Source organism: Oncorhynchus masou, chromosome 31 (assembly GCF_036934945.1).
Source record: "Oncorhynchus masou masou isolate Uvic2021 chromosome 31, UVic_Omas_1.1, whole genome shotgun sequence".
Taxonomy (NCBI): Eukaryota; Metazoa; Chordata; class Actinopteri; order Salmoniformes; family Salmonidae; genus Oncorhynchus; species Oncorhynchus masou.
Window position 1 is genome coordinate 36,541,409 of NC_088242.1, and position 27,877 is coordinate 36,569,285.

The following is a 27,877-nucleotide window of genomic DNA, read 5'->3' on the forward strand; positions in this document are numbered from 1 at the left end:
CTACTAAGCTATATAGAATTGTTTTAAGGTCATACAGAGGATCATTTAGCTATTTTGAATGTTAGGACCCCTTGAAGCACCCCCAAAAAAATATTGAAATATAATTTGATGAAAAACAGACAGAAGAAGTTGGCAGATCAGCTGTACCCGACTCCAGACCAGTCCCAAGACGCTTGTGGGGTTCAAAGAGCAAAGCGGAGAACACTACCGCGTTCGTTAGAGTCTCATCTTCCATAGAGTGGTCAAAATAGTTTGTAACCCATTCGGACGCCACAGACGATTTTGTGAGAAAACCCATTTTTCACCACGTCTCAAGGTCTGACAAACACCACTCTAGCTCGTTCACCGCAGATGCGGAGGTGCGACATCGGCGGATACAGTGGATTGAGATGCATCCAATGCGACAATGAGAAAAAAACATCTGTAGCTTAACCTGACAGATTTCTGTAGGGATTTTTTATATATTTTTTTACGCTAATTCAATTTCCGCGGGGGAGTGGACGTCGAGCTTAGGGGGTTTGCACCGTAAAGGTCGAGGTTGCAGCGGTCTGAGCTCACCCTTCACTGTCCAACACATCCTTGTTGCTGGCCTTGGTGATGATGGCATCGTCACACTTGAACCACTGGTCCATGTGCTGCCGGATGAACGTGGTGTAGTGACCGCTCTCCAGAGTACCCTGGTGGTTGACCACCGCAAACAGAGAATACCTGGACGAAGAGAGGAGAGGCGAAGGCATGGAGAAAGAGTGGAGGGAAAGAGAGAAGGGGAGAGGGGGAAGAGAGAGAACGAGGAAGGGAGGCAGAACATAGGTGAGAATTGGTTAAAATCAAAGCAAGAGAACAGAGCAAATTCACTGTCATTATATATTGTTCTTTACATGCAACATACACTGAGTATACCAAACATTATGGAGTATGTGTTCCTGAGTATTTCTGTTGGGGCGGCAGGGTAGCCTAGTGGTTAGAGCGTTGGGCTAGTAACAGGAAGGTTGCAAGTTCAAATCCCAAAGGTGACAAGGTACAAATCTGTCGTTCTGCCCCTGTTCCTAGGCCATCATTGAAAATAAAAATTTGTTCTTAACTGCCTTGCCTAGTTAAATAAAGGTAAAATAAATTTTAAAAATTAGGAACACTTCCTAAAATGTAGTTGAAATCCTCCCTTTTGCCCTCAAAACAGCCTCAATTTGTCAAGGCAAAGACTCTACATGGATGCTGGCCCATGTTGACTCCAATGCTTCCCACTGTTGTGTCAAGTTGTCTGGATGTCATTTGGGTGGTGGACCATTCTTGATACACAGGGGAAACTGTTGCGCGTGAAAAGAACTGCAACGCTGCTGGGTTCTGACGGAAACCAGTACGCCTGGCACCTACTAACATACCCCATTTTAAAAGGCACTTAAAATCTTTTGTCTTGCCCATTCACCCTCTTAATGGCACACATACACAATCCATGTCTCAATTGACTCAAGACTGATTGAAGTGGATTTAACAAGTGACATCAATAAGGGATCATAGTTTTAGCCTGGAATCACCTGGTTAGTCTATGTCACGGAAAGAGCATGTTTTCGTAATGTTTTGTATACTCAGTGTTAGAGGGAGGGTCCACTTACTTATTGTCGTTGAAAACGTCTACTGACTGCTGGTACTGTCCGTTCATCCTGTTCTCTTTGCTGAAAGACACGATCAGACAATATGTCAGCAACAATGAACAAAGACCATCACACTAAGCCACCCTCTAGCATAAAACAATACGTATACATTTACAATCAATCCTCAGAGCAGGCCTCCTGAGTGGAGCAGCGGTCTGAGGCACCGCATCTCAGTGCTAGAGGAGTCCCCAAAGACTCTGGTTCGATCCCGGGCCGTATCACAACCGGCCGTGATCGGGAGACCCATAGGGCGATGCACAATTGGCCCTGCTCCTCAGTCCCAGTTGATAATATATGCATATTATTCATAGTATTGGATAGAAAACACTCTGAAGTTTCTAAAACTGTTTGAATGATGTCTGTGAGTATAACAGAACTCATATGGCAGGCAAAAACCTGAGAAGAAATCCAAACAGGAAGTGAGAAATCTGAGGTTGGTCGATTTTCAACCCAGCTCCTATTGAATTCATAGTGGGATATGGAAGATGTTGCACTTCCTAGGGCTTCCACTAGATGTCAACTGTCTTTAGAAACTTGAATGAGGCTTGAATGAGGCTTCTACTGTGTTGTGGGGCTGAATGGGAGCTGAATGAGCCAGGTGTCTGGCAGAGAGCCAAGGGCTGGTCACGCACAATTCACATGATAGCGACCTGCGTCCCATGGCTTCTCCCCACACAAAGGAATTCTCCGGTTGGAACTTTATTGAAGATTTATGATAACAACACCCTAAAGATTGATTCTATACTTAGTTTGACAAGTTTCTTCGACCTGTAATATAACTTTTTGAAGTTTTCGTCCGACGTTCGGGTGGACCCGCACGAGCGTTTGGATTTGTGTACTAAACGCATTAACAAAAGTTGGACATAAATAATGGACATTATCAAACAAATCAAGCATTTTGCATTAAGTTGCATTAAGGAGAGGTATATCTATAATTCCATGTGTATAACTTGTATTTTCATCTACATTTATGATGAGTATTTCTGTTGAATTGTTGTGGCTATGCAAAAATCACTGGATCTTTTTGGAACTAGTGAACCTAATACGCCAATGTAAACTCAGATTTTTTTTATATAAATATGAACTTTATCAAACAAAACATACATGTATTGTGTAACATGAAGTCCTATGAGTGTCATCTGATGAAGATCATCAAAGGTTAGTGATTAATTTTTATCTCTATTTGTGCTTTTTGTGATCCTCTCTTTCGCTGGAAAAATGGCTGGGTTTTTCTGTGAGTTGGCGGTGACCTAAAATAATCGTTTGTGGTGCTTTCGCTGGAAAGCCTTTTAGAAATCAGACACTGTGGCTGGATTAACGAGAATTTTATCTTTAAAATGGTGTAAAATACTTGTATGCTTGAGGAATTTTATTTATGAGATTTTTGTTGTTTTGAATTTGGCGCCCTGCACTTTCACTGGCTGTTGTCATATCATCCCGTTAACGGGATTGCAGCCCTAAGAATTAACTGACTTGACTAGTTAAATAAAGGTTAAATGAAGGTTAAATTTAAAAAATAATAATAAAAAGCACCCCTTTAAAGTTGAGTTAGCTATGAGATTATCACCTCACCCAGTCTGGCACTGTTTCTAAATGAGGCCTCTGACTGCTTCGTCTGACACTAATCCTAGATCACATTCCCACCTCCGCACCAATATGGCGCATCCCTTTCATACATACACTCGTTCATTCAATTCATGCAGTTCCAGTCATCCCTCTCTTTCTCTCTGGAGGAGAGAGATCTGAATCCATTTGAGTTCATTTGAGTCCCCTTCAGCAGCAGGTGCTGTTTTGACATGCTGCACATCAGGGGATATGCATGGGGAGTCACGGGTTGATGTGTGTGTGTGTGAGCGCACACCTGTGTTTGTTTGGCTAATTAAGTTAAAAACACCAATTACACACACACGGCAAATGAACATGGCTGGTCGGGCAGCACATACACACATGAATATGCGCACACCTATGCCTCTCGATTGACTCAAGGGGCTTCCTTTTCCCAGGCTCCTTCACTTCACTAGCACTGATTTAAGAAATCAGCAGGTGAAGGCTACATAGCAAAGAGACCATCAGTGGACTGACTTTCACGTCTCTCGGATCAGTGCAGAGGATGAATAATATGAATAAAGGAAGAGTCTTCAGACTATTGAGATGCAGCCCTGGTCTCCGCCACTGTGCGACTGGCTCATTGTTCAGACTGACCTGGAGGCCATGAAGGGAGTCATGTCCAGCTCTAAGGGGAACGAGACGTACGTAATGATCTTCCTCCGCAGCTTCGCAGAGTGTTCAAACCTCTGGAGGGAGGGGGGGGAGAAAAAGAACACGACAAAGAGAGAGGTTAGAGATATTACAGTGCGAAGGACGAACTAAAGTTGAGCTCTCACACTTACATTTATTTTACACAAATACTGACAAAAAAAAAAACACCACACGCGCTCACTTTGAGGTGGAAACACGCCACAATGGGGAGCTTCTTCATAGTCAGCTGTTTGGTGGACTCCTGGTAACTATGGCAACCGCTACACTTAATCTTGGCGCCGCTCCCTAAGTGCTCTGGTCGGGTAAACCTGCAGAAGACGGACCAGGGTCAGAACCCACACCGTGTGTGTGTGTGCCTGCGAGTGTGTGTGCGCGTGCATGATAGAAAGATGGATAGCAGAACAGAGAGATACAGAGAAGGTTAAAGCGATGATGTGGAAGGAATTAGTCAGAGGGATGATTACCTGCATAGAGAGAAAGTGGGAGTGGTGGCCCCTGAAAGATGGAGAGAACGAGAGAAAGAGAGCAATAGAGAAAGGGACGGTGATAAAGGGATGAGCAGAACCTGCCTAGACAATCAGTGAGTGTGGTGGCCCCTGAGAGAGGGGGAGAGGGATGAGATACCTGCGTAGACAGTCTGTGAGTGTGGTGGCCCCTGAGAGGTGGCTCTCTCCGTTGAGTGTGCTGCCGTCTCCCCCGGGGCTGAGGGGCCAGAAGGGCGTGGACGACCCCGGCAGGTCCAGACTGATGTCCCAGAACGGGTCTATCGTCGTGGAAACACCACTACAGGACGAGAGGGGAGGGAGTCTGTTAGGGAATGGCTTTTGGTCTTTGACTGACCCAAAGCCTATGAATCCATCTTATAACCTCTACATTTGAGTCATTTAACAGATGCTCTTATCCAGAGCGACTTACAGTAGCATTTAGGGTTAAGTGCCTTGCTCAAGGGCACATGGGATTTTTCACCTAGTTGGCTCAGGGATTCGAATCAGCAACTGGCCCCACTCTCTTAACCGCTAGAATACCTAAGTAGCCAGTTACAACACTTGAACAACGTTAGTTTGCATGCGAGTGTGAGTGTATATATAGACGACTTAGCTGACAAAGTCACGAAAACGATGCACACGCTTCAATGGGGTAGAAGTCGGAGCTGTTGTGATTCGGGATGGCTACCAACTATGACAAGAAACTGTGAAGTGACTCGTTTCAGCTAGTTTCATCTTGTTCTTGATAGGTCTTGTTTTGAGGTATTTCGACTGATTTCATGTCAATCCTTATATGGCTCAAGTTTGCGAGATAGCTAACCAACCAACAAACATCTATAACGATGAATTTGAGAGACAACAAGTGCTCATTGTGCAAATTAACTTATGTTTTCATTAAACATTGGAGATTAAAAATGGTTTACGTGTTGTCAACAATCTAAGCCAACCCCGTCTGTTTTGCCCCATAGTTGCGCCCACGTTGGTTTTGTTGTTAAACAACAAACCCGTCTATACACATTTACAAAATGTTGCACAAATGCTTCTCAATTAGTGTTGCAAACTCAACACGAAATGACTGATTCTTTGTGAATGAGTAAATATTGTGCAATACTCTATGTGTCCACCAGATGTAGGTAGAACACTATGTCAGAGTCTACATTGCCTAGTAGGTGCCTGGCTGCTAAAGCAGTGTGGAGCAACGGGTGACGCGTGTGTTAATTTTTTAAATATTTTTAAAAATCAGTCCCACTCTCCTTGATTCACTGCAGAGAGGGGGTCTGACCAGGGCTGAGAGTGAGTGATTTAAAAACATTTTTTTAATATATTTTTTACAAGTGCTGGTTTGAAACGTGATCAACATGATGCATCAACAGTACACACGCCCACACAAACAAACAGTAAGGGTGAAGCACAAAGATGTAGAGGAAATAACTTTCACACTGTTTACAAGCTCACACACACACACACAGAGAGAAAGATGGAGGAGCATACTGGCAGACTTGACAGGTGACGTCAGACTGCAGACCCCCAGTGAAGATTTGGTCGATGATGCAGTTGCAGTTATTGGGGTTGTTGGCCTTCTTCCCGTTATCATCTCCTTGGTGAACATCGAGAGCACAGGGACAAAACACACACACACGATTGAGAATTAAAGCTCGTCGACTGCTGCAGAACTCCACCACCCCGCTCCACCACAGTATCAGAGAAAGACAAAATCGAGAGAGAGAGGGTGAGAGAATGAGGGGATGTTGAAGGAGGACACAGGGCTAAGCAAACACAATCAGCACTTATGTAAAGAGGCTCTTTGTCTGTGTCAATTAGCAGCCCCTCTTCTCAGCTCATCCAGTCAGATAGCAGACCAGCCATTTTCTTCACTCTCCTCCTCTCTAGTTCATTCTCCCCCAATCGCTGCTCCCTTCCTTTCCAGTATTCCTGCTTTTCCTCCCACCATTTGACTGTAGCAGAAGTAGAGGGCGTGGGCGCCATTTGAGTAGAGCAGTCTGCTTTCTACAATCTGATTGTCTGTACAAGTTAGTATGTGTACATGCACAGTGCCTTCGGAAAATATTCAGACCCCCATTTTCCCCGATAGAACCTAATTCTAAAATGTATTTAAAACATCTCAGCAATCTACACACAATACCCCATACCGAAAACAGGTTTTTTAGAAATTTTACAAGATGTATTAAATCGAGAAATACCTTATTTACATAAGTATTCAGACCCTTTGCTATGAGACTCGAAATTGAGTCCTGGCGCATCCTGTTTCCATTGATCATCCTTGAGAAATGTCTACCACTTGGGAGTCCCCCTGTGGTAAATTAAATTGATTGGACATGATCTGGAAAGGCACACTGTCTATAAAAAGTCCCACAGCTGACAGTGCATGTCACAGCAAAATCCAAGCCATGAGGTCGAAGGAATTGTCCGTAGAGCCCCGAGACAGGATTATGGTCGAGGCACAGATCTGGTACCCCAAACAATTCTGCAGCATTGAAGGTCCCCAAGAACACAGTGCCCTTCAACATTCTTAAATGGAGGTTTGCAACCACAAAGAGCTAGCCGCCCAGCCAAACTGAACAATCGGGGGAGAAGGGCCTTGGTCGGGGAGGTGACCAAGAACCCGATGGTCACTCTGACAGAGTTCCTCTGTGGAGATGGGAGAACCTTCCAGAAGGACACCATCTCTAGAGCACTCCACCAAATCAGGACTTTATGGTAGAGTGGCCAGACGGAAGCCACTCTTCAGTAAAAGGCACATGACAGCACGCTTGGAGATTGAATGCCAAGCGTCTCATCTGGAGGAAACTTGACAACATCCCTACAGAGAAGCATGGTGGTGGCAGCATCATGCTGTGGGGATGATTTTCAGCGGCAGGGACTGTGATACTAGTCAGGATTGAGGGAAAGATGAACAGAGAAAAGTACAGAGATCCTTGATGAAAACCTGGTCCAGAGTGTTCAGGTCTTCAGACTGGGGCTTAGGTTGACCAACAACCAAGACAACGACCCTAAGCACACAACACAGGAGTGACTTCAGGACACGTCTCTGAATGTCCTTGTGTGGCCCAACATCTCTGGAGAGACCTGAAAATAGCTGTGTAGCAACGCTCCCCATACAACCTGACAGAGCTTGAGAGGATCTGCAGAGAAGAATGGGAGAAACTCCCCTATAGCGTCATACCCAAGAAGACTTGAGGCTGTAGTCGCTACCAAAGGCGCTTCAACAAAGTACTGAGTAGCGGGTCTGAATATTTATGTAAATATGATATTTCAGTGTTTTGTTTTATTATAAATTAGCAACATTTCTAAAATTTTGTTTATGCTTTGTCATTATGTGGTATTGTGTGTAGATTGATGAGGGGAAAAAAATGATTTAAATACATTTTAAAATAAGGCTTAAACCTCTTTGGGCTAGGGGGCAGTATTTTGACATTTGGATGATTTAATTAAAAAAAAAAAAATTCCCTTTATTTTACTAGGCAAGTCAGTTACGAACAAATTCTTATTTTCAATGACGGCCTAGGAACTGTGGGTTAACTGCCTGTTCAGAACGACAGATTTGTACCTTGTCAGCTCGGGGATTTGAATTTGCTACCTTTTGATTACTAGTCCAAAGCACTAACCACTAGGCTACCCTGCCGCCCATTCGGATGAAAAGCGTGCCCAAAGTAAACTGCCTGTTACTCAGGCCCAGAAGATAGGATATGAATATAATTGGTAGATTTGGATAGAAAAAACTCTAAAGTTTCTAAAACTGTTAAAATTATGTCTGAGTATAACAGAACTGATATGGCAGGCGAAACCCCGAAGACAAACCATCCAAAAAATAAACATTTTCAGCCTACCACAGTTTCCAATGGCTGTCATGTTTATTATGAGGCAAAATCCTCCAAGATTGCAGTTCCTAGGGCTTCCACTAGATGTCAGCAGTCTTTAGAAAGAGTTTCAGGCTTGTTTTTGGAAAAATGAGCTAGAATGTGTAGTTTTTCTAAGTGGCTCCCATTTTGGCTGTCTTGTTGTCATGCGCATGGATGAGAGCGCGTTCTTTGTTGTTTAACTCCGGTGAAGACATTGATTCTCCGTCTTAAATTTGATCATTTATTTACATATTAGGGTACCTGAGGTTTGATTATAAACGTTGTTTGACTTGTTTGGAGAAGTTTATTGGTAACATTTGGGATTCATTTTGTATGCATTTTGAAGGAGGGAAACCGGTGGATTATAGAATGAAACGCGCCAGCTAAACTGAGTTTGTGGGGTTATAAAGAAGGACTGTAACGAACAAAAGGACCATTTGTGATGTAGCTGGGAACTTTGAGTGCCAACAGAAGAAGATCTTCAAAGGTAAGGTATTTATTATATCACTATTTCTGACTTTCGTGGCGCACCTGCCTGGTTGAAAAATGTTTTCATGCTTTTGTATGCGGGGCGCTGTCCTCAGATAATCGCATGGTGTGCTTTCCCCGTAAAGCCTTTTTGAAATCTGACACAGCGGATAGATTAACAAGAAGTTAAGCTTTATTTTGATGTATGACACTTGTATTTTCATGAATGATGTAATTTGAATTTCGACTCTACAATTTCACCGGATGTTGTCGAGATGGGTCGCTAGCAGAACGCCTGCGCCAGAAAGGTTAAACGTAACAATGCGGAATAAGTCAAGGGGTCTGAATACTTTCCGAAGGCACTGTATGTGGGTGTAAGGCTGTGTAATATATTTGTGTTTGCCCCTGTGTATATATAAAAAGGTAGGTCTTAAAAAGGTAGGTGTGTGTGTGTGTGTGTGTTCCTGCGCGATTCTATGCATTCACCCCTGTACTATGATGCAAACCTTTGCAGTGGCGGTGCAACACGTCCAGGGCAGCGATGAGGAACTCGTGGGCATCCTGCTGCTCGTAGCCTGCTAGGTGGCGCGCGTGAGTCCACACCAGGTGCAGCAGTCGGAAGGGAATGTGGGGCGAACGGTGGCCCGAGTAGAACTGACAGAGAGAGAGAGAGAGGGAGGGATGAGAAAAAGGAGGAGGAAGAAAGAACGGAAACATTAAATGTGAGGGGAGAAGGAGAGGGGGAATGGAGAGAGAGAGCGAGAAAGTGAGGCGAGGGAAAATAAAAAGAGGTATAAGAGAGAATAAGGGATGGAGAAGAGGCGGGATGAAACAGGAACTTAAAACCATGCAAATCCCACCACGTACTGACAACAACTTCGCTAGCTAAGTACTTCCACTACAATGCTTTTAGAGGGAGATAGTTTTGGGTTGAGAGAGCTTTAGAACAAGAGCGTTAGACAGCAGTAGAGGTGGGCTGGGAAAGAAAGCGGGAGGAGGATGGAGGAGGTGTGCGAGCCTGAAAGAGAAAGATATTTTTAACCCCCTTACCTCCTGAAAGAGCTGGGACATCTCACACACCAGACAGGAGTTGGACTGCATCTCACACTTGTGTCTGTCGGACAGGAAGAAGTCCCGCAGCAGGGGCGTATGGGTGAGGGCCTGGACGATGCAGTTCATAAAACACGTGTTGCCCAGGTTGATCAGACCTCGAAGACCTGAGGGATAGAGGGGAGGGTTAGAGGTCGAGCGAGAGAGAGAGAGAAGCAGGATGCAGAGGAAGATGGAGAGCGAAAGGAACAGACAGGTAAATAGGGGAGAGAGAGAGAGAGAGAGAGAGAGACATGCAGAAAGAGACATAATATCAATTCCAGCGCCGAAACCACTACAGTAAATGAGAACCAGTGGAGACATGGCCGTAACAGATGGCCACAGTGGTCCCTAGACGGAGGCTGGAGTGAACACAGCAGCCTCACACTGGCAGGAGGACAACAGGGTAACACCCACCGAGCTGGGATACCCTGACAGGTAGGGTTGCATGCAAAGCTACCGGTAATTTACCAAAGTTACTGGCATTTTCAGTCATTTGGGTAAATAACAGGTCATCTACGGCAATCTATGGTAACTTTGGTAATTTATACTTGAATAATAGTCCCCCGTGCCCAAGAAAGCCAAGTTAACCTGCATAAAGGACTATGGCCCCATAGCCCTCACATCTATAGCCATGAAAAGCTTTGAAAGACTGGTCATGGCTCACATCAACCACATGACACAATCTCCATTGCACTCTACACTGCCCACCTGGACAAAAGCAATACCCAAGGTAAGAATGCTGTTCATTGACTACAGCTTATCAGTCAACGCCATAGTCCACTCCAAGCTCAGGACAGTGACTGAACAGCTCCACCTGCAACTGGATTCTGGACGTCCTGACCGGCCGCCCCTAGGCGGTGAGGGTAGGCAACAACACATCCGCCACACAGACCATCAACACGGGAGCCCTTCAGGGGTGTGTGCTCAGTCCCCTCCTGTACACCCTGTTCACACGCGACTGCATGTAAGACGCCAACACCATCAAGTTTGCTGACGACATGACGGTGGTAGGACTGATCACACACACACACGACAATGATGCAGCCTATAGGGATGCTGTCAGAGACCTGGCAGTGTGGTGCCAGGACAACAACAACCTCACCCTCAACATCAGCACAACAAAAGGAACTGATCGTGGACTACAGGAAACAGAGGGGTGAGAATGTGCAAAGCTGTCATCAAGGTAAAGGGTGGCTACTTTGAAGAATCTCAAATAGAGTATATATATATTTGGATTTGTTTTACACTTTTTTGGTTACTACATGCTTCCATATGTGTTATGTCATAGTTTTGATGTCTTATATTGTTTATTTATAATAGTAAACAAAACTAAGAAAAACCCTGGAATGAGTGGGTGTTGATAAACTTTGGACTGGTACTGTAGCTACCTCAATCACCTGCTACCCCTGCACATCGACTTGGTACGGGTACTCCCTGTATATAGCCATGTTTTTTTTGACTCGTTATTGTTATTCTTTATTCACTGTGCGTTTATTCCTCGTGTCTCGACGTCATTGAATGCTTTATCTTTAACTCTGTTGTTGGAAAGGAACTGTAAGTAAGCATGTCACTAATAGCCACCACCTGCTGTTTACAAAGCATGTGACAAATAAACATTTTGATGTGAATAACTTTTTATAAAAATGAATCATATATACAGAATAGATGTGTTATATGTCTATCTATATGGTCCATGAGTTTGCATTAGAGAAACCATATGGTTGAAGAGAAAAATACCCTAATTAATGAAAGAGAAGCATCTAATCAACAATGGCATTATTTTCAATGATCTCTTCCAAACATTTTACACAAATGCCACAAAAACAAAAGACATAATGACATACACTACCGTTCAAAAGTTTGGGGTCAGTTGGATATGTCTCGTTTTTGAAAGAAATCGCCTATGTAGATATTCCTTTAAAAATCAGCCGTTTCCAGCTACAATAGTCATTTACAACATTAACAATATATACACTGCATTTCTGATCAAAAAAATGTTGCTTTCAAAAACAAGGACATTTCTAAGTGACGTTTGTGTATTAAAAAACATGTTGCCCCTGACCAGTTTCTCACCTTAGTACCCCTACAGGGCACCACATGGCATCTTGACGAAAACACAAATTGAGATTTGCAAGCGCGCGAGAGCACACGAGCGAGAGTGAACGTTTAGCACCTAGCAGAAGCATACTGCGATGCTGTTTAACACCACTCATCTCCAACTCTGTGTGAGCTGCTCCATAGCTGTGTGGAGGAGGAGTGAGAATTAAAGAGGGATGAGTGAGAGGAGAGGAATGTCTTATTTCTCCACTGGACAGCACTTTTTAAATCCCTGATCAATAACATACTACCTCTCTCTCTCACACACACACACACACACACACACACACCCAGATAAACACATTTTTCAGACACAGCCAACAGAAGTCTCTGCAATGAGATTAAGGAGAGACTGGGGGTTCTATCCGCCCACAGACATCACACAGTCTGTACTGCAGATGCTGTCATCACACTGAACCTCATAGGAAATTAACTACGCCCATATGGAGAGAAGCAGACTAGAGCTGTTTGCCCTAGTCCTCTCCACTAACCCTTCTGTGTTGGCAGGTCTGAATGGACCAATATGGCGGGTTCAATACGACAATGGCTCCACTAAGCCTTATAATTTCCATCTGCCATATTGCTTATCCCATTATTGGGATTCTTCCGATTTGGAAATACAGAAAGGGTAGAGGATATGGGCTAGGCAGGGATAAGAAGCTAGGATAAGGGACCAGGGAGTTTGTTTTCAGACGTGGCACAAGACAACTCTTGCTGTAGCCAGACAGTGCAGCACTGGGAGGAGGAGCCCTTACCGATGGTGCAGTTTGTCGTCATTTTCCGACGCTTTGGATTGTGCCGCAGCAGCTCCAGCTCTCGTTTGGTGGGTTCCCACGTCGAATACTTCTCCCCTACACCTGACACACACACACACACACACACACACACACACACACACACACACACACACACACACACACACACACACACACACACACACACACACACACACACACACACACACACACACCACAACAGGAAAGAAATCAGTAAAAAAACAAGTGCAAGGCAGAGAGCTAGAGAGAGGATGTGAGAACTTAGATTCAACTAGATGGGTCGCTTTACCTTAAACCTGAAGGGAGGGGAACAGGAAATAGGGAAACCTACATGGCCAATGCAGTGGAATCTCTAGAGAATATGCATTTTACATATACCAGAGGTGCAGTAATGTACTGCACTAGGGCTGCACAATCAGGGCAACAAAACAAACAAAAAAATTGAGATTTTGGTCCCAAATATTGCGATTCTACTTGCGATCGTCAAGTTCTGCCACACCAACCAAACCATTTCTGTACGAACCTTGCTTCGTACACTGGGGCATTGTCATGCTAAAACAGGAAAGTTGCCTTCCCCAAACTGTTGCCACAAAGTTGGAAGCAGATAATTGTCTACAATGTCATTGAACGCTGTAGCGTTAAGATTTATCTTCACTGGAACTAAGGGGCAGGTATCATTCTCCTGGCATCTGCCAAACCCACTCCAGCCAACGCTTGACATTGCGCATGATGATCTTAGGTTTGTGTGCGGTTGCTCGGCCACGAAAGACCATTTCATGAAGCTTCCGACGAACAGTTATTGTTTCCCGACATTGCTTCCAGAGGCAGTTTGGAACTCGTAGTGAGTGTTGAGGACCAACGATTTTTATACGTTAAGCGCTTCAGCACTCCCGTTCTGTGAGCTTGTATGACCTACCACTTTGTGGCTGAGCCATTGTCGCTCCTAGACGTTTCCACTTCACAATAACAGCACTTACAGTTGACGGGGACAGCTCTAGCATGGCATAAATTTGACGAACTGACTTGTTGGAAAGGTGGCATCCTATGACGGTACCACGTTGAAGGTCAATGAGCTCTTCTGTAAGGCCATTCTACTGCCAAAGTTCAAACTGGCGAATCCACATACGTACTTGCATGCATGTACAGCGCATGCGGAATGTATTCAGACCCCTTTACTTTTTCCAAATTTTGTCATGTTACATACTTATTCTAAAATTGATTCAATTGTTTTTCCCCCCCTCAGTCCACACACAATACCCCATAATGACAAAGCAAAAACTGTTTTCGAGAAATACCCCAAGTATTCAGACCCTTTACTCAGTACTTTGTTGAAGAAGCTTTTGGCAGCGAATACAGCCTCGAGTCTTCTTGACGTATGACGCTACAAGCTTGGCACACCTGTATTTGGGGCGTTTCTCCAATTCTTCGCTGCAGATCCTCTCAAGCTATGTCAGGTTAGATGGGGAGCATCGCTGCACAGTTGTTTTCAGTTCTCTCGGGTAGAGGTCGACAGATTATGATTTTCCAATGCCGATAACGATTATTGGAGGACCAAAAAAAGACGATACCAATTAAATTGGCCGTTTTTTTTTTTTTTTGTAATGATGACAATTACAACAAAAATGAATGAACACTTATTTTTAACTTAATATAATACATCAATAAAATCAATTTAGCCTCAAATAAATAATGCAAACACAAAGTGTTGGAGAAGAAAGTACAAGTGCAATATGTGCCAAGGAAAAAAGCTAACGTTTCAGTTCCTTTCTCAGAACCTATGAAAGCTGGTGGTTCCTTTAACACGAGTCTTCAATATTCCCAGGTAAGAAGTCTTAGGTTGTAGTTATTATAGGAATTATAGGACTATTTCTCTCTATACCATTTGTATTTCATATACCTTTGACTATTGACGATTGGCACTATAGTATTGCCAGTGTAACAGTATAGCTTCTGTCCCGCTTGTCGCCCCTACCTGGGCTCGAACCAGGAACAGATTGACAACAGCCGCCCTCGAAGCATCGTTACCCATCACTCCACAAAAGCCGCGGCCCTTGCTGAGCAAGGGGAACAACTACTTCAAGGTCTCAGAGCAAGTGATGTCACCAATTGAAACGCTATTAGCGCGCACCCCACTAACTAGCTAGCCATTTCACATCGGTTACACCAGCCTAATCTCGGGAGTTGATAGGCTTGAAGTCATAAACAGCTCAAGGCTTGAAGCACAGTTGGCAAATGCACAAAAGTGCTGTTTGAATGAATGCTTACGAGCCTGCTGCTGCCTACCACCTATCAGTCAGACTGCACTATCAAATCATAGACTTAATTATAACATAATAACACACAGAAATACGAGCCTTTGGTCATTAATATGGTGAAATCCGGAAACTATAATAAAGAAAACGTTTATTCTTTCAGTGAAATACGGAATCATTCCGTATTTTATCTAACAGGTGACATCCATAAGTCTAAATATTGCTGTTACATTGCACAACCTTCAATGTTATGTCATAATTATGTACAAATCTGGCAAATGAACTACGGTCTTTGTTAGGAATAAATGGTCTTCACACAGTTCGCAGGCGAGCCAGGCGGCCCAAACTGCTTGCACGGAACGCAAGAGAAGTGACACAATTTCCCTAGTTAAAATAAATTCATGTTAGCATGCAATATTAATTAAATATGCAGGTTTAAAAATATATACTTGTGTATTGATTTTAAAGAAAGGCATTGGTGTTTATGGTTAGATACACATTGGTGCAACAACAGTGATTTTTCGCTAATGTGCTTGTTAAATCATCGCCCGTTTTGCGAAGAAGGCTGTGATTTGATGAGAAATTAACAGGCACCGCATTGATTATATGCTCAGTCTGAGGTCCTGAGCACTCTGGAGCAGGTTTTGCTGTAGTTTGCTCCGTTCATCTTAGCCTCGATCCTGACTAGTCTCCCATTCCCTGCCACTGAAAAACATCCCCACAGCACGATGCTGCCACCACCATGCTTAACCGTAGGGATGGTGCCAGGTTTCCTCCTGACGTGACGTTTGGCATTCAGGCCAAAGAGTTCAATCTTTGTTTCATCAGACCAGAGAATCTTGTTTCTCATCCTTTAGGTACCCTTTGGGAAGCTCGAAGCGGGCTGTCATGTGCCTTTTACTGAGGAGTGGCTTCCGTCTGGCCACTCTACCATAAAGGCCTGATTGATAGAGTGCTGCAGAGATGGTGGTCTTTCTGGAAGATTCTCCCATCTCCACAGAGGAACTCTGGAGCTCTGTCAGAGTGACCATCGGGTGCTTGAGACCAAGGCTCTTCTCCGCCGATTGCTCAGTTTGGCCGGTAGGACAGCTCCAGGAAGAGTCTTGGTGGTTCCAAACCTCTTCCATTTATAATGATGGAGGCCACAATGTTCTTGGGGACCTTCAATGCTGCAATAATTCTTTGGTTCCTTTCCCCAGATCTGTGCCTTGACACAATCCTGTCTCCTCAATGTATTTGAAAAATATTTCCAGCTCTCTCCCTTTCGATAACCACTCCACATGAAAGAGAAAAAAGTTAATAAAATAGGCCTACTTGATTATTTATTTTTCTTTCACCAAACTAGCCTATACAGTGGGGCAAAAATGTATTTAGTCAGCCACCAATTGTGCAAGTTCTCCCACTTAAAAAGATGAGAGAGGCCTGTAATTTTCATCATAGGTACACTTCAACTATCACAGACAAAATGAGAAAAACAAATCCAGAAAATCACATTGTAGGATTTTTTATGAATTTATTTGCAAATGATGGTGGAAAATAAGTATTTGGTCACCTACAAACAAGAAAGATTTCTGGCTCTCACAGACCTGTAACTTCTTCTTTAAGAGGCTCCCCTGTCCTTCACTCGTTACTTGTATTAATGGCACCTGTTTGAACTTGTTATCAGTATAAAAGACACCTGTCCACATCCTCAAACACTCCAAACTCCACTATGGCCAAGACCAAAGAGCTGTCAAAGTACACCAGAAACAAAATTGTAGACCTGCACCAGGCTGGGAAGACTGAATCTGCAATAGGTAAGCAGCTTGGTTTGAAGAAATCAACTGTGGGAGCAATTATTAGGAAATGGAAGACATACAAGACCACTGATAATCTCCCTCGATCTGGGGCTCCACGCAAGATCTCACCCCGTGGGGTCAAAATGATCACAAGAACGGTGAGCAAAAATCCCAGAACCACACGGGGGGATCTAGTGAATAACCTGCAGAGAGCTGGGACCAAAGTAACAAAGCCTACCATCAGTAACACACTACGCCGCCAGGGACTCAAATCCTGCAGTGCCAGACGTGTCCCCCTGCTTAAGCCAGTACATGTCCAGGCCCGTCTGAAGTTTGCTAGAGAGCATTTGGATGATCCAGAAGAAGATTGGGAGAATTTCAGATGAAACCAAAATATACATTTTTGGTAAAAACTCAACTCGTCGTGTTTGGAGAACAAAGAATGCTGAGTTGCATCCAAAGAACACCATACCAACTGTGAAGCATGGGGGTGGAAAGATCATGCTCTGGGGCTGTTTTTCTGCAAAGGGACCAGGACGACTGATCCGTGTAAAGGAAAGAATGAATGGGGCCATGTATCGTGAGATTTTGAGTGAAAACCTCCTTCCATCAGCAAGGGCATTGAAGATGAAACGTGGCTGGGTCTCTCAGCATGACAATGATCCCAAACACACCGCCCAGGCAACAAAGGAGTGGCTTCGTAAGAAGCATTTCAAGGTCCTGGAGTGACCGAGCCAGTCTCCAGATCTCAACCCCATAGAAAATCTTTGGAGGGAGTTGAAAGTCCGTGTTGCCCAGCAACAGCCCCAAAATATCACTGCTCTAGAGGAGATCTGCATGGAGGAATGGAACAAAATACCAGCAACAGTGTGTGAAAACCTTGTGAAGACTTACAGAAAACATTTGACCTCTGTCATTGCCAACAAAGGGTATATAATAAAGTATTGAGATAAACTTTTGTTATTGACCAAATACTTATTTTCCACTATAATTTTCAAATAAATTCATTAAAAATCCTACAATGTGATTTTCTGGATTTTTTTCCCTCATTTTGTCTGTCATAGTTGAATTGTACACCTATGATGGAAATTACAGGCCTCTCATCTTTTTAAGTGGGAAAACTTGCACAATTGGTGTCTGACTAAATACTTTTTTGCCCCACTGTATATATCCATCTTTCCTGAGCTTTACTGGCTTAGGAAACGGAGGGCCTAGAATATCTTATACAATGTTGCAATTTTGCTAGCATGAGCTTCAGGCCAGACCCAAGTTAATGGTTGAACCAATGTTTCAAGTTAGTTGCAGACAGGCCATGCACAGCCAATGTGATTTATTGGATATACATTACTTTATGGATATTTTCTACCTGCAGGCTGCAATGTTTTATAGTTTTTTTTTGTTTACATAAATTGGCAATGACAATAGAAGTTACAAACCTAAAAGGTATCACTTTCATTCAGATATAATTTTAATTAACCTCATGACAATAACTTTGAGAAACGAAGACATTATTAGAAATGAAATTAAACCGTTGCACAAAAAAAATGTGCACATGAAAACCATAACTGGCACGCAGATCAGGTAGAAGTGGTAAGATAAATTGAAATTCCATATCAGAAAAAGGTTGCCGCCTCCTCGTGCAGACAATTATCAGCAGTAGGAGCGGTATGGGGATGGTCAGGTCAATTTTTCTTCTAGTTATCTTGATATCTGGCTCCCTCTTGTTTGTGTCTTATTTCAAACAGTACGCTTAAAGCATCAGACAAGTTCGATGCATATAGGGTGTGTTTATATGGAAAAATACACGTTTAAAAAAAAGCTGAGACACGTCACACCACTTAGAGAAAAAGGGATTTTTGTAGCAGGTTAGGGGTGCATTTTCACTAACCCTTTTCCTAACCTTAACGTCAATCTCCTAACCTGCTATCGAAGTGGTGTGAAAAGAGTGTTTCCCAGATTTAGCTAGCAAGCGATTAGCATTAGGGGCAAATTTGTAGCTTGCTGAAACCAACTTACTAGCAAATTACACAAAAGAATAGTATACGATAGAAAACGTGGATTATATTAAGAAGCAAAATGGAAAGGTGTGTCGCTCTTTTTTGGGGGGAAAAACCTGTTGACTGCATGCTGTTGTTTGGTCAATGCATGCATTGCAGAGTGAATCTTGAGCATGAGAAACTGCATGCTTGAGTAACAGGGGGCAGGGCTTGGTGAATGGGATTGGGAACAGGCCAAAAGAGAGAGCGAGAGAGAGACCGCTAAACTCGAGCAATAAATCAAAAGTTTAGAAAACAAAAGCTGTGGTTATAACCGAGGTGTCACTGTATAAATCAGAGGGCAATACTGGGGGATTGAATAGGGGAAGAACTTACCTTGCAATTTCCACGCTTTCCTTTGTTCCTCTTTGGCAATCTGTTCCATTTCTTTGTCGTATATGTAGTCTTGGCACACAAAGCAATATATACCTCCATACAATAGATCTATAGCTGGAAGAAAAACAGACACAGAAAGAGAATGAAGTGACAAATGATAAATGGGGAGGAAAAGGAGGTATGAAACAGCTCAAGGCAACATTGGAACATTCTGTTCATTTGTAGCTCTGGGGTGCATCCTAAATGGCACTCTACTCCCTATATAGTGCACTACTTCTGACCAGGGCCCAGTGCACTACAGAGGGAAAAGGGTGCCAATTTCGCAAATCCAAGATCAGTCCTGGATAAAGGAGTAGGCAGCTAGCTAGCTCTCTACCTCCGCAAGGCCAGCTTACGCGCTGACATCTTGACTTTCTGATAACATCCTTTGGCGTAGGAAAAGATCCGGGGCGAGTGGGAGGGATTATAGTCAATGTGACGATGTGAACACATCCCCGCTTGACAATGTTTTGATAAATGTCTATTTATGAATGTAGTGTAAAGGGCCCGTTTTCTAACACCATTTGTCAGCCATCGTTGACATCTTTTACACCACTTCGATCTGAAAAATCTGACTTTTCACCGTCAACTCGTCAGCTACCACGCATGCAGGTACCCACAGACAGAGGGATAGAAAGAGGATAGAGCCAGGTAAAAGCTGCACCTCTCCCTATCCCTCTCTCTCTCCCCCTCTCATATCCTCCTCACCTTCTCAGCAGCCGCAGCTCCAATACCTGTTTGCAGTTCCCATGACAACCTGCCTATGCAATTGGCTGCTTGAGGCAGACATAACAATCATTAGGTGTATGTGGAGAAAGCACGGGGCATGCAGGTTGTGTGTATGTCTAAATGATCGCTCCCGAATGATTAATTACGGTATTAAAATGTGGATAGATACGGTGTTGACTGGTGTCCCAGCTGTGACCGAATGTATTGAAATGTCAGACTGGGCCCTGCAGGTGTTGGGGAGTACCAAGCTGCAGCTAATAGCAAAGAGTGCAACATCAAGTCTGCCCGTGGATTCAATTCACACACCAAACCAAATACAACCAGTTTTACAGCTGTAATATGTTGTGGATATTGGACATAAGTGTATAATGCTGTCATTGCAGTGAAAATATAACTTTCCTGCAGATTGCCACATCAACGAGGAAGGCAATTCACCTACAAATCGGGCACAAAAATAGGATGGAGGGACTGAAAAAGTAAAACCCTAGCCTTAGGACTCAGATTGAATAACAGCCACACTGTTAATGGCACAATAAGAGCTGGAGAGAGAGAGAGAGAGAGTGTGAGAACAAAGTTGCATAACAAGGTGAGACTTGCTGAGAGAAGACAAAATGAAAATAAACCCACAGACCTTCGCGTAACCATGGGAACCGAGAAAAAGGAGGGAGAGAAAGAGAAATAACCCGATACAGGGAGAAACATAACACGAAGAGCCAAAATAGAGGAAGAACAGACCAAACATCTGAAAGGAAGAAAGAACTAAAAAAAAAATGACTGGAAAATGAAGGAACTGGTTTAACTGAATTCTGTTGGGTTTTATTAAGACATGTTAATTACTCTGTGCACTCATCTAGTGAGATCGGTCATTCTTTTCTTCTCCTCCCGCTGTAGCGTAAATCTATCTATGCCCTATAGGCTAATAGACCCGGGCTGCAATGCACTGAGCTGCTCAGGCACATTTGTGCAACAGAGAATCAGCAACCCCACCGGTGCCTAGTGCCTATGTGGCCGACTACACAGGCGACATTCAATAGCCCCTGGGGCATCAGTCCTGGCGTGTTGCATTGTGTTGCAATTATGTTGCGTTCGGTTGCGTAACAAGTTGGTGATTTATGTCGCCATCAGCTCCATCCCTGATGTGGTACAGCGACGATAACCCAACAAGGTTTGATGACATGTTCATCTTGACATTGGCTCATTTGGGGTTCTGCCACCATAAAACCCCTAGAGCTGAACAAAAGGACATACATTTTTATTTACTGGGTGATTATTACCCTCAACAGTATAATTAGCTACTTAGCAGTCTTTGTTTGGGCCCCGTGTGTGAAAGGGGGCGGAGGAGGGGCAGCCGAGGCCTGCCTAGTTAAGCGAAGGGGGTAATTATGAGTCTTTTATGTTTCAGGGGTGTGGGTGAGGGACCTGGCAGGGGGCGGAGTGTTGTGGTGGTGCTGTACAGGTCTGACGTGTCAAATATGAAGTAAGACAGAGGAGCAGAGCACATGTTCTATGTTAGAGGTGTGCCAAGTAGTCGGACAAAACGAGTATCGCAACGGATATGGACAATTTTGTGGATACGATTATGATCCAATAATTTTTTGTAATTATCCGTGCTCATTTAAAAAAATATATATATATCTTCTTCTTTTTTTTAAATCGGGTGCTAGCACGCTTCTTTCTCATATCAGGCAGTCATGTGTGAGGTTCTACGTGGTCTAAATAACTCAACTGGCTGTCTGTAAAGAGAAGGGCGGGCTGTACGTTGATCCTGCTGCTCTGATTGGATAAAGTGAAACTGTATTTCTCCGTACACTCGTGTCATAATTTCACTCAATCACTTTTCCTTGCGTGTTTTTCGGTTGAGATTGCTGCTGCCTGCTACCATGATAAATTACACGATGAGGATGGTTGCTATGAAGCTATCAACGTGAATAATATTTAACAAGCGGGGCAAGGGTAAGGGGGAAAAAAAGACGAAACGCTGATCCGCATTCTAACTGGTTGACAGCCAACTTGGCTTCCCGCTGCAAGTTCAGACACCCCTCTGTGCGCTGCTTCTAATCTGCAAATTTTTTGCAGTGAGAATGTGCAGAGAGGTATCTTGCCAATATCTACTTAGGCATATAAAAAAATATACACTTCAGTTTTGTACAATCAGGAGTATCATCCGATCAGACTATCAACTGTTGATTTGAGTATAGGATGACCAGTACGGCCATGTCGGCACAACACTATTCCTACGGCTTCCCCTCTGTGAGGGCAGTGTAGAGCTGGTGTGGACTCAAGCTGTTGTCCATAGGATAGGAGGAGAGCTATACTACAGCACCACCCAACCTGATAGGACAATGAGCAGTTTGCTGTGATGTTCTCAAGCGTTTGTTGCGCTCGTGTATGTGTGTGTGTGTGTGTGTGTGTGTGTGCGCGCACCTGTCTTACCTAGATTGTGTCGTTTGTTTTTGGCGTGCTCGTGGATGTGTTTCTTGGTGAAGCAGCCGAAGAAGACGCAGTAGAGGCAGGAGTGGAGCCGGTTCAGGTGGGCACCGCACATGTGACAGACACAGGACTTGGCCTGCGGGGGACGAGAGAGGGACACAGGTTGAGGATCACTGATAGAAACCAAAAGTCTCATCATCATCACCATCATAAACTCACAAAGACTCAGGTCCGTCAATCAGACCGGATTTATCCAGTTTATAGTGAAAGTCGGCAGCCGTGTTAGAGCCTAATGGAGCGAAAGTCTGCTGCGAAAAGAGGAGCAAATTTACATTGTTGTACTTTACTTTCTTTTCACAAAAGACAAAACGGGCTGAAGAGAACACCTGGCATCTCTGGGACACAAAGGGATGGAAGGCACATGATAAAACACCACATCCATTTTGTCATGGAGAGAGAAAGCCAGCGTGTCATTTTCAGCTGGCGTGTGGGTGTTTGTTTACAATGTCCTTGCCTCATCTCCGCACTTTTGGCAAGGTGAAAAAGATCACTAGCTTCCACACCTGCCAACCCCCTCCGCTGACATCATCAGCCTGGAGATCACAAGTCCGCGACACACAATGTATTCTCAATAAAGAGAACCCATTTGGCATCGTATCAGTAACACAGGTAGCCCTCACAACCAGATCTTGAAATAGACCTCGATTTGTGGTTCCCTTTTCTTTAGGCTGCTTTCGGGTAGCCTTCATGTTAAAGTTTCTTTGATGTAACATTTTGCACCGAGCCCATTTCGGCGTGGCAAGCTGTCCTGCCACGGTGTCCCCCGGTGACATGCCACCTGAGTGAGCTGAGAGATTATGTGTGACACATGTTCACACCATGACCATTGCCTCAGCCAAAATCAGTTGGTGAAGTGGAAGCACAAAATCACACACACACAAACGGAGAGGAGAGAGAGTGCACGCATGAGAATGAAAACGCCGACAAGACAAAAACTCCATCAAACCCTGGGGCCATACTTGCGAATATTAGAAAAAGTTAAAGCATCAGCCAATTAAAATCATTGAAGTAGTAGTATGTGATCAAAAGGCTACATGTTAGCCTTTCCCATTACATAACCTGGCCTATTTAGCCCCATGCCATCCTCACCAGGTGGCCGTGATTATATCCAGTTCTAATTCCGTATCAGCCAATTAAAATTGTCAAGGTAGTTGGACACGATAGAACACTTCTCCATGACAACCTCCTTAACAGCAACCAAACGGCACGGTCTGCTAATCAAAGTTACCTAAAAAAAAAACACCAATAGGTGTGTCCAAACTTGTGACTGGTGCTGTAGATTCAATGGTTGTAAAGATGGGGAAAGGTCTGTCCATAATAAAAAGAGATGCTCTGCTTTTTTGACACCACATTCCAAAAACCAAATCCCGAAGGCTCTAGTTTTGTCTTATCTTGATTATTGTCCAGTCGTGTGGTCGAGTGCTGCAAGGAAAGACCTTGTTAAGCTGCAGCTGAACAACAGAGGCTTGCTCTTTACTGTAATCAGAGGGATGATATAAATACTGTGGCATGCCAGTCTCTCTTGGATAAGAGTTGAAGAGAGACTGACTGCATCACATTTTTTTAACAAGTGACATTAATGTGTTGAAAATCCCAAACTGTTTGCATAGTCAACTTATACAGCTGACACACATTTACCCCACCAGACATGCCACCAGGGGTCTTTTCAAAGTCCCCAAATCCAGAACAAATTCAAGCATACAGTATTATAGAGACATTATTGCATGTAACTCCGTTCTAGAGGTCGACCGATTATGATTTTTCAACGCCGATACATCGGCCGATTTTTAAAAATGTATTTGTAATAACGACAATTACCACCATACTGAATGAACACTTATTTTAACTTAATATAATGCATCAATAAAATCAATTTAGCCTCAAATAAATAATGAAACATGTTCAATTTGGTTTAAATAATGCAAAAACAAAGTGTTGGAGAAGTAAAAGTGCAATATTTGCCATGTAAGAAAGCTAACGTTTAAGTTCCTTGCTCAGAACATGAGAACATATGAAAGCTGGTTCCTTTTAACATGAGTCTTCAATATTCCCAGGTAAGAAGTTTTAGGTTGTAGTTAATATAGGACTATTTCTCTCTATACGATTTGTGTTTCATATACCTTTGACTATTGGATGTTCTTATAGGCCTTTTAGTATTGCCAGTGTAATACTCGAACCAGGAACACATCGACAACAGCCACCCTCGAAGCAGAGTTACCTATGCAGAGCAAGGGGAACAACTACTCCAAGTCTCAGAGCGAGTGACGATTGAAACGCTATTAGCTCGCACCCCGCTAACTAGCTAGCCATTTCACATCGGTTACACCATCCTAGTCTTGGGAGTCGATAGGCTTGAAGTCATAAACAGTGCAATGCTTGAAGCATTGAGAAGAGCTGCTGGCAAAACGCACGGAAGTGCTGTTTGAATGAATGCTTACGAGCCTGCTGCTGCCTACCATCGCTCAGTCAGACTGCTCTATCAAATCATAGACTTAATTATAACATAACACACAGAAATACGAGCCTTTGGTCATTAATATGGTTGAATCTGGGAACTATAATTTCTACGATTTTTTTTAAATAAATTCAGTGAAATACGGAACTGTTCCGTATTTTATCTGACGGGTGGCATCCATAAGTCTAAATATTGCTGTTACATTGCACAACCTTATGTCATAATTACGTAGAATTCTGGCAAATTTGTTCGCAATGAGCCAGGCGGTCCAAACTGTTGCATATTCCCTGACTCTGCGTGCAATGAACGCAAGAGAAGTGACACAATTTCACCAGGTTAATATTGCCTGCTAACCTTTCTTTTAGCTAAATACTGCAGGTTTAAAAATATATACTACTATGTATTGATTTTAAGAAATGCATTGATGTTTATGGTTAGGTACACGTTGGAGCAACGACAATCCTTTTTCCGCGAATGCGCACCGCATCGATTATATGCAATGCAGGACACGCTAGATAAACTAGTAATATCATCAACCATGTGTAGTTATAACTAGTGATTATGATTGATTGTTTTTTATAAGATAAGTTTAAAACCTCTTGAAACTCTGGGGGCGCAATTTAATTTTTGGATGAAAAACGTTCCCGTTTTAAACAAGATATTTTGTCACAAAAAGATGCTCGACTATGCATATAATTGATAGCTTTGGAAAGAAAACACTCTGAATTTTCCAGAACTGCAAAGATATTGTCTGTGGGTGCCGTAGAACAGGAGCTACAGGCAAAACCAAGATGAAACGGCAACCACGAAATGAGCAGGATTTTTGAGGCTCTGTTTTCCATTGTCTCCTTATATGGCTGTGAATGCGAGAGGAATGAGCCTGCCCTATCTATCGTTTCCCCATGGTGTCTGCAGCATTGTGACGTATTTGTAGGCATATCATTGGAAGATTGACCATAAGAGACTACATTTTCCAGGTGTCCGCCCGGTGTCCTCCGTCGAAATTGGTGCGTCATTTTCAGCTGCTGGTATTTTTCCATGGGATTCTGAGGGGAAAGCAGGCTTCCACGAACGGCATATCAATGAAGAGATATGTGAAAAAACACCTTGAGGATTGATTCTAAACAACGTTTGCCATGTTTCGGTCGATATTATGGAGTTAATTCGGAAAAAGTTTGACGTTTTGGTGACTGAATTTTCGGTTCGTTTCGGTAGCCAAATGTGATGTACAAAACGGAGCGATTTCTCCTACACAAAGATTCTTTCAGGAAAAACTGAACATTTGCTATGTAACTGAGAGTCTCCTCATTGAAAACATCCGAAGCTCTTCAAAGGTAAATGATTTTATTTATTTGATTATCTGGTTTTTGTGAAAATGTTGCGTGCTAAATGCTACGCAAAATGCTAAGCTAGCTTGCAATACTCTTACACAAATGCTTGATTTGCTATGGTTCAAAAGCATATTTTGAAAATCTGAGATGACAGTGTTGTTAAGAAAAGGCTAAGCTTGAGAGCAGGCATATTATTTTCATTTCATTTGCGATTTTCAGAAATCGTTAACGTTGCGTTATGCTAATGAGCCTGAGGCTTTATTCACGATCCCGGATCCGGGATGGGTAGTATCAAGAGGTTATGCTAGCTAACAACTTACCTTGGCTTCTTACTGCATTCGCGTAACAGGCAGGCTCCTCGTGAGGCAGGTGGTTAGAGCATTGGACTAGTTAACAGTAAGGTTGCAAGATTGAATACAGTTCAGTTCCGTATTTCACTGAAAGTATAAACGTTCTGGTTTTCGAAATGATAGTTTCTGGATTATACCTTATTAATGGGGCGGCAGATAGCCTAGTGGTTAGAGCGTTGGACTAGTAACCAAAAGGTTGCAAGATCGAATCCCTGAGCTGACATGGTAAAAATCTGTCGTTCTGCCCCTGAACAAGGCAGTCAACCCACTGTTCCTATGCCGTCATTGAAAATAAGAATGTGTTCTTAAATGACTTGCCTCGGTAAAAAAAATATATGTATATATTTTTTTACGTCGGCAAAAATCGGCATCCAAAAAATACCGATTTCCGATTGTTGTGAAAACTTGAATTTGGCCAAAATTAAAATTGGCCATTCCCATTAATCGGTCGACCTCTACACCAGACACCTGTGATTCACCTGTATTGGAATAGACCTAGGCTACATCTTGATTAAAACAGTTTATTAATAGAGATTTATCATTCAAATAAATTATTACTATTATGTTGTTCTGTAGTTAGATTGGTAAAAACTAAGTCAAATCGATTTTATCACTATATAATTGATTCATTAATGCATGGCTCTCTATTGAACTCAAAAGAGCTGTCTGGATCAAGTGCCATTCTGTGACTGGCAAATATGGCAGAAAATGTGGGTATCGTGACAACAGGATTCTGCACTGCAGTACAGCTGCTCTCAGACTCCCTCTCTCCTTGGTCTGTCCCAGACTCACAGCCTGCCCTCACACCCCCGTCGTCATACATCTCTCCTCCACTGCTCACTCTCCCTCTTCTTTCTTCCTTTCCATCTATTCCTCATCATTCTCTTCACTTTCTCCATCTGTATTTTAACCAATATGGATGCATTCTCTATCCTCTCTCCCATTCTCCTTTTTCCACAGTCCCCCATCCTTTCCCGCTATCCCTCCTTCCCTCCTCTGTAGCAGGCAGGCAAGGCAATGTTGTCAGCAGTCTTCCCAGTTGGTGTTGATATGCTATTAGGGGGTGCATCAATCACAGCCTCGCCCGTGACCAGACCATCTGATAAAGAGAGCTGGAGACAGATCAGATCAAGGCCTATCTAAATGCTAAATTCATCATTACAACCTTTGTAGGACCTAGGCTTGGGTGGTATCCAGATTTTCATATCGTCATACCATCCTTCTTTCATACGGGGATTTACGCCATTAACGGCATAGCACACAAGGGGGCGCTAAAATGCAAGAAAAGCGCATTGGGCCTCTAACCAGAGTACAAAATTAGCACAAACTAATAGCGAAATCACGTAGCTAAATGTTAACAAGCTAAAACTGAATTGCAAAAACAGGCAAATCCAG

General features: G+C 43.3%; 1 protein-coding gene across 2 annotated transcripts in view; it reads right to left on the reverse strand.

Moving 5' to 3' along the window:
- The window catches only part of LOC135523891 (ubiquitin carboxyl-terminal hydrolase 22-like), a 51,827-nt gene that overhangs the window by 2,124 nt on the left and 21,826 nt on the right, over window positions 1-27,877 (reverse strand). The window contains exons 2-12 of one of the 2 annotated variants that reach the window (XM_064950896.1): window positions 22,290-22,422; window positions 19,089-19,202; window positions 12,666-12,767; window positions 9,772-9,938; window positions 9,228-9,375; window positions 5,885-5,987; window positions 4,533-4,691; window positions 4,090-4,216; window positions 3,852-3,943; window positions 1,611-1,670; window positions 559-708 (exon numbers count right to left, since the gene is read on the reverse strand). In XM_064950896.1, the coding sequence (XP_064806968.1) occupies window positions 559-708; window positions 1,611-1,670; window positions 3,852-3,943; window positions 4,090-4,216; window positions 4,533-4,691; window positions 5,885-5,987; window positions 9,228-9,375; window positions 9,772-9,938; window positions 12,666-12,767; window positions 19,089-19,202; window positions 22,290-22,422 (1,355 nt within the window). Of the gene's footprint in view, window positions 1-558; window positions 709-1,610; window positions 1,671-3,851; window positions 3,944-4,089; window positions 4,217-4,532; window positions 4,692-5,884; window positions 5,991-9,227; window positions 9,376-9,771; window positions 9,939-12,665; window positions 12,768-19,088; window positions 19,203-22,289; window positions 22,423-27,877 lie in introns of both variants that reach the window. The other variant, XM_064950895.1, reaches the window with a different exon arrangement.